The sequence below is a fragment of the Sturnira hondurensis genome, unplaced genomic scaffold (assembly GCF_014824575.4).
Source record: "Sturnira hondurensis isolate 20B ecotype Veracruz unplaced genomic scaffold, ASM1482457v3 Scaffold0022910, whole genome shotgun sequence".
Classification (NCBI taxonomy): domain Eukaryota; kingdom Metazoa; phylum Chordata; class Mammalia; order Chiroptera; family Phyllostomidae; genus Sturnira; species Sturnira hondurensis.
Window position 1 is genome coordinate 8,481,074 of NW_028095541.1, and position 6,697 is coordinate 8,487,770.

General features: G+C 40.2%; 1 protein-coding gene across 1 annotated transcript; it reads left to right on the forward strand.

Moving 5' to 3' along the window:
- Positions 1–1,151: 1,151 nt before the first annotated feature.
- LOC118980587 (ZAR1-like protein) lies at positions 1,152–6,420 on the forward strand. Its single transcript, XM_037037241.1, has 4 exons — positions 1,152–1,817; positions 2,331–2,423; positions 4,137–4,211; positions 6,277–6,420. The coding sequence occupies exons 1-4, from the start codon at positions 1,167–1,169 to the stop codon at positions 6,418–6,420; spliced, it is 963 nt and encodes a 320-aa protein (XP_036893136.1). The 5' UTR covers positions 1,152–1,166.
- Positions 6,421–6,697: the final 277 nt, after the last annotated feature.

Below are 6,697 nucleotides of genomic sequence, written 5' to 3' on the forward strand. Positions count from 1 at the left end.
GAAGGTTCGATCTCTGGTAAGGACACATGCAAGAATCAACCAGTGAATACATAAATAAATGGAATAAATTGATGTTTCTCTCTACCCCCCCTGTAAATTAATAAATAAAAAAACAAAACAAAAGAAAAAATGTGGCTCTACTGTGTTCCTCAGGGGTCATTCAGTTTGATCACAACCCTCAGCTGCACCAGGAAGCCTGGCCAATACAGAGAGATACCAGCGCTTATGGTCACCTGGGTCTGAGTAGCAAAGGAACACAGGCCTGAGATCCTGGTGTAACAGTAACTGCTGCTTACTGAGCATGAGAGTTAGTCTGCCTTGTGCTTCACAAGCAATAACACATTTAGTCTTACAATCATCCCATAAATTGATTAGTACTGTCAGATGGGGAATCCAAAAGTAAGTTACGGTTACAGTTTCTGGTAACAAGGCATAGTTTTAATTCAAATGGGTTTGATCTCACGTAATTAACTATCCTGCTATTAAATCTGCATTTACCCTCTAAATCAGAACAATTTGCTTCCCCCACTTTTGGGGGGGGGGTGTCCTCACTAGGAGTGGACTGAAACTCTGGCATGTCATAGAACCCCTGAAATATCACTTTTAAGTGATCACTTTTAAGCTTTTTAAGTTCTGAAATATATTTTCTCTCATCATGTACACCCCTCTTCCCCATAACTTTATGTTCCCTGTTCCTTTCGTCTTTATTTTCATTAGCCCTGCCATAATAATGTACTTTCTTCCTTACACTTTTCTAGTATAGGGCTGCTCAAATAATCTCTTCCTTGTTTTCATTTTACTATATGTTTTAAAACAGGATCTCTAGAATGGTATGTTACTATGGGAACAAATGAATGGCTACTTATAGCAAGTGTGTGAATATGTCAGCAATGAAAAACAGCTTTGAAAAAGATTTGGGAGCAGTGAATTGAAGACACAGGCAAGAGTAATTTGAATCAGGCAGCAATTAGGCCTCTGTAGGTAGGTACCTCTCCTCCCACCACCCCTTCAATTAGGGTGATAGACAGCCCCTCCCATCAGAAATAAGTGGAAAAGATAGGGATGAACCTGAACCAACTTGAGCAGGAAAGAGAAGTAGATGAAGGTGGAAGACACAGCAAGGACACAAACTGTACCAAGAGATTTGCACTAAGCCTGGCCAGTGGATGGAGCACTTTGTCTGCGTTCCTCAGGGCCTGCACCAGGGAACACACTTGGCTTTTGGCCAGCCTGGATTCTCTGATCACCAACAGCCCTACTGGAGGCAAAACGCTGGTGCCCCCACTTTCCTGGCCAGGACGGGGCTGGTGGTGCCCACGAATGTTTGGGCCTACTGCATGGAGCCTTATAAGAGGGAGCAGCTTAAGGCCATTCTTTCACAGATGAATCCCAGCCTGAGCCTGAGACTATGCAAGGCCAATACCAAGGAGGTGGGTGTGCAGGTGAGCCTGCAGGTAGACAGATCCCTGCAGTGCTCACTGGGCCCTCTAACCCTGCACAGCTGCTCTCCTTGGGGCCACAGGGTCCCCAAGGTGCCATCACGAGCTTTGGACCTCTATTCACCAGTGATGGGCCTCAGGGGTTTGGTCTGGCTGCAGGAGGATGGGAAGGGCAGGGAGAGGCAGGAGCTTTTGGGTTCCGCCGAGACCAGCCACCAGCAGCAGAAGTCACTACCAAGGCCAAGGTTGCAAGAGGACAAGCAGGAGGAACTCTGGCAGCAGGACAAGTTGGGGAAGGAAGATGACTTGAGTCCTAGGGAAACACAGAGTGAGCAGGCCCAGAGAGACGCCCACCCACTCAGGAAACCCAACTTCCAGGTGAACTTCATCTTCCCCTCCTCAGACTTCTGTTAGTGCCTTCCTCTCTGTCCTCTTCTATTTCTGGGGCAATAAGAGCAAAATCTTTCCTTTCTTTCTCCTTTATTTGATGAGATGAAGTTCTGAAAATGCATATTTTACATGGCCTTCATGTTTTGTAACATTTTGGTGAAGGAGGCTGCCAGCTTTAAGCATGCAGAAACCAGAAGTCTGGCACCCATTATTAATTGGGAATGTGAACCAAAGAAGGGCTTCAAGCTGGTGAAAAATGTGATCAGAATTTTATTCTAGGGAGACTGTGCTGGTGGCATTGTGGAAATAAAAAAATTGTGAGAGAGCAGGGAGAAGAATCCCAGATTAATCCAGAGATGAGACACTAAATTAATGTAGCCTTGAGAACAGCTGTGAATGAGGTTAAGGAGGATTTTTGTATCTCTTATAAAAAGCCACAAGGAAAGAATGATCTGGTTTTTCCCCCAGGATAATAAAAGACTCTTCCCCTTTTATTTGCAGTTTTGGGAACGAAAATATGGCTACTTTCATTGTAAAGATTGTAAGACCAGATGGGAGAGTGCTTATGTATGGTGCATTTCTGGAACTAGTAAGGTGAGTAAAAGTTAGAGGGACAAATCAGGAAAGATGTTAAGTGGAGGAAGGATGTGTTTCCTAATTGAGGGTGGCTTAATGCTGTCTCGTTCATCTCTGCTTCCTCTATGCCAGGCACATAATAGGTGCTCAGAAATGAATTGATCCCTGGCTGGTTTTGGGTTGGTCATCGTCTCACAGACCAAAAGTTAGCTGGTTTGATTGCCAGTCAGCATACATGCCTGGGTTGCCGGTCAGGTCCCTGGTTGGAGGTGTGTGAGAGGCAACCAATTAATGTTTCTTTCTTCTCTCCCACATTCCCTCTTTCTCCCCCTTTCTCTCTAGAAATAAATAAATATAATCTTAAAAAAGAACAGAGAAAATTAATAGAACTGAATTGAACGGGTCAGTTCACATGACCTCCCTGACTGCTGACCCAACTCTTGGTGTTTTCTTGGTTTTGGTAGTTCTGTTGGACAAAATTTCAGACTATTTAGATAAACTCTTGTTCTTGTGGACATTGGAACTTTCTATGATCATTTTTCATTGCTGTATTTTGAACAGGTTTGGGCATTAGCTCCACTGTCAGTCCACAGGTGGGGCAGCAAGAGAAAGAATTTACTGTAAAGGCTAGACTGTGAGAGACTCCATTGGGCTAAGCAGGTTCCTCCCTACTTTGATTGATTGTCAGCATATTTACATTGGGAAAGATATCACAATCTATGTTTCCCGATGTTCCTGAACACTCAGACTCTGGACATCATAGATTTCTGTTTCAGTACAAGAACAGCAGGCTGGCACTGAGCAGCTTCTCTCCTCTGGGTACTTGCCCTTTATTTTGAAACAGTCTACACCTGGTCTTTCTCACTAACTTCTACAAGCATTTCAGTTGGAGTCCCCTGTGCTATTGAAAGAGCTGGAGAGAGAAAGACATGCCAAGACCTGAATGGAAACATGACTCTTCACACTGGCCACTCACTAGACCTGGAGGCGAATAGATCCTTTACCTAAACAAAACTGACTTTAATTCTCTGGCTGGAAGAAAAACAGTGGGTTTAATTTAAACATTCCAAGATACTAGGATGCAAAGTACAAGACATAGAACTCATCCTTAAGACATTTACACTGATAGGGGTGACACAGACAGGATGTGCATTGGTGACAATGCAGCGACACCTGTGCAGAAATAATGCAGGAGGGAGTGACTGACCTTGTCAAGGGAAGGCATTGTAATGTCCAAGTAGGATCTGAAAGGATAACTAGGAATTCAAGTAAGATAAGGAGGAAGTGTGCAGAAGGAAATACACAAAGCCTAGAAACAACATGAATTGGTGGGTAACACAAGAAAGTTCAGGTGGGGAAATACTGGGGGAAAAATAAGAAAGCAGGGACTAATGGACCAGGGCAAAAGGAAAAGGTTGAGGGTCCAGCTGCACAGTGAGTAAAATTGTAATAGCTACTTCCCATTGAAGACTTACTATGGTACTTTATGTATGTTATTGGGTAGTTGTCAGGATCATAGAAAAAAATAAGAGCAGGACATTGATTTTACAGGCAAGAAAAAGAAGTTCAAAGAGAAAGAAAAAGTAACTGAGCACTGGAGAAGCTGAAGACCTCAGGATAGATGTTGAGCAAAACCAAAGTACAAGGGAAGAGAATGGATTACTTAAACTAAAAACTGGGAGCTTAGGGTACATGTAAACTTGGATTTAAAAAAGACAAATTTCTCTTTAGGTTTATTTCAAACAACTCTGTTGCAAATGCTACAAGAGTTTTAACCCTTATCGAGTAGAAGCAATCCAGTGTCAGGTAAGCATAGAGAACACTCCTCTGGGTCTGTACTGTTTGCATTCTTAAACATGAAGGTTTTGCAGCATAATGTTTGGATTTGATAGAAATGGATGTTTGTGTAGGACTGTTAGGTTTTCCATGTGTTTGAATTTTTATAATATTTTAGGCAATAACCATAAACTCTGGGTTTTTAGGGGGTGGGAGAAAGATTTAGTCTTAAGTTGCCTTATGAGGTGTGTTTATGCATGGGGTTGTGTGTTTTTCCTCAAATACCCTTTGTATAGTTTGGATGTAATAATTTAGTAGGTAACCTTTATTAAACTTTTATTATGTGCCAAGCTTTGGCATTTTTCCGTACCAGAATTTTTATACCTTTTATTAAAAAATGACTTCCAGTTCTCTGCTGAAGTACTAGTCTCATTTAAACAAATTAAGCATAATTATCTTAAAATCTGTGTCAGATAACTCCATTCCATATAGTCCTGTTGTTCTCCTTATTTCCCTTGGTTTTCAAGTGTGCTATTCTGTTTCTTCATGTACCTGGTCATTTTTGATTGAGTGCTAGATATTGCATATGAAAAATATCAGTGATAACTGAGGCCTAGGATAGTATCTTGTTCCACAGAAGATTTGTTTGCTTCTGTGGGGAAGATGGGGACAGTGACAATATGAGCTTACTATTTTTAAGTTAGGGTTGAGCTATTTGGAAGCCAAGGTTTGGCATCTGTGGAGGCTGGTCAAGTTTTGGCTCATTCTTATTTTCAGGGTATAGCCTTCCAGAGTCCCAACATACAACTTGAATTGTTTATGAGGACTCTTCCATTTGGGCATACTTAAGATTATCCCTCTATTTAACTTGTTTTCAGATTTCTACTATCTCACCTCTTCCAGAGTTGGCAGATACATTAAGAAAGAAAATAGTCCCAAAAGTCAGGCTCACCTCTGTTTCTGGGTTTCCTTCTCTAATGCTTGGATAATTTTCTAGTTCCTATAAATAGTTCTTTAAAAATTATTATTATTATTATTTTTATGTCATCTTTTCCAATTGTTCTAAGCAGGAGACTTGATTAAAAGTATCAAATTTATTATTGCCATAAACAGGAATTGACCTTTAGAGTAAGCCCTGATTTTTTTTGCTTCTTCTTCCTTGAAAGGGTATTGTGAGAATTAAATTAATTAATCTATGTAGAGTGCTGGGACAGTGCCTATACTAAGCACCATGTGAGTGTTAGCTAATAGAATTTTCTTGTAAGGAAATTCTTATCAATAGGATACTTATCAATAGGATAGTGGAACATATAAATGTAGTACAATGTTTGATAAATCATATTTAAGACTCTTATTTGGAAAATGAAAATGCCTATTTTCATAATATAAAAGGTAAAGCTTGACTTACTCTCTTTGGTTATGGACATATGCAGAAAATAGAGCAGTGATGACCAGTTTTAAAGATTAGTAGTGTTAGGGTAGACCAAGGCACTATACAAATCTCAATAGGATGTAATTTTATTTTTCAGAAGATAGAATGAAATAATGGTTAAAAACACTTTAAATTCTAATAAAGAGCAGGCATGTCCAGAAAGAAAAAAATTAGATCCTTTTAGAACACCCCTCCCTCCTAGTTGTGACAACCAAAAATATCTCCAGACATTGCCAAATGTTTGCTGGTGGGTAAGATGCCACTGATTGAGAATCACTATGCTGGTGTTTTCAAATGTTTCAATCTAGGTAATCAAATCACTTAATACTTACTCACTGCCCTCATTCCCACCTGGCTGTAAACACGACCACCTACATAGTAAACACACCCTACAAAACTCTAACTTGTAAAACATTTCTCTTATATTAGATCTTCTTGATTGGTTCAGTAATATCTAAAGATCATCTTTGATCATTCATCTTGGGAAATGGCATTTAATGGGATATGAGTGGTTTAATACAACTTGGTCTTGGACTTCTCCTAGAATTCAAAAGAGGACAAAGATTTCAGGGAGGGAGTGGTGGAGAACAGTATTTTGGTTTGAGGATTACATTTCAAACACTAAATTGATCATGTGTCCAAACTGTTCCTTGTTTTCTAAAGACCTGTTCAAAGTCCCGTTGTTCCTGTCCTCGAAAGAAAAGACACATTGATCTAAGGAGGCCTCATCGACAGGAACTGTGTGGCCGCTGCAAAGACAAGAGGTTCTCCTGTGGCAATATTTACAGCTTTAAATGCATCATGTGACAGGGAGTATGATTTTGTACAGGTCACTGCAGCTCTTCTTATCACTTACTGTACTGACCCTTTTTTTGCTCTGATCCAGTTTCGGACAATGAATTAGGCTTTTGCACTTTTTATAGGTTGTATAACAATTGTATTATATGAATAGAATGAAATAAATGCATGTAAAGTAGACTGTGAAGTTACACTAAGTGGTGACTCCAGATAAAAACATCAGTATACCATTGGGAAATGCTATATACTGTTACTCATATGAAGGGAACCATGAAGAGGAACAGTG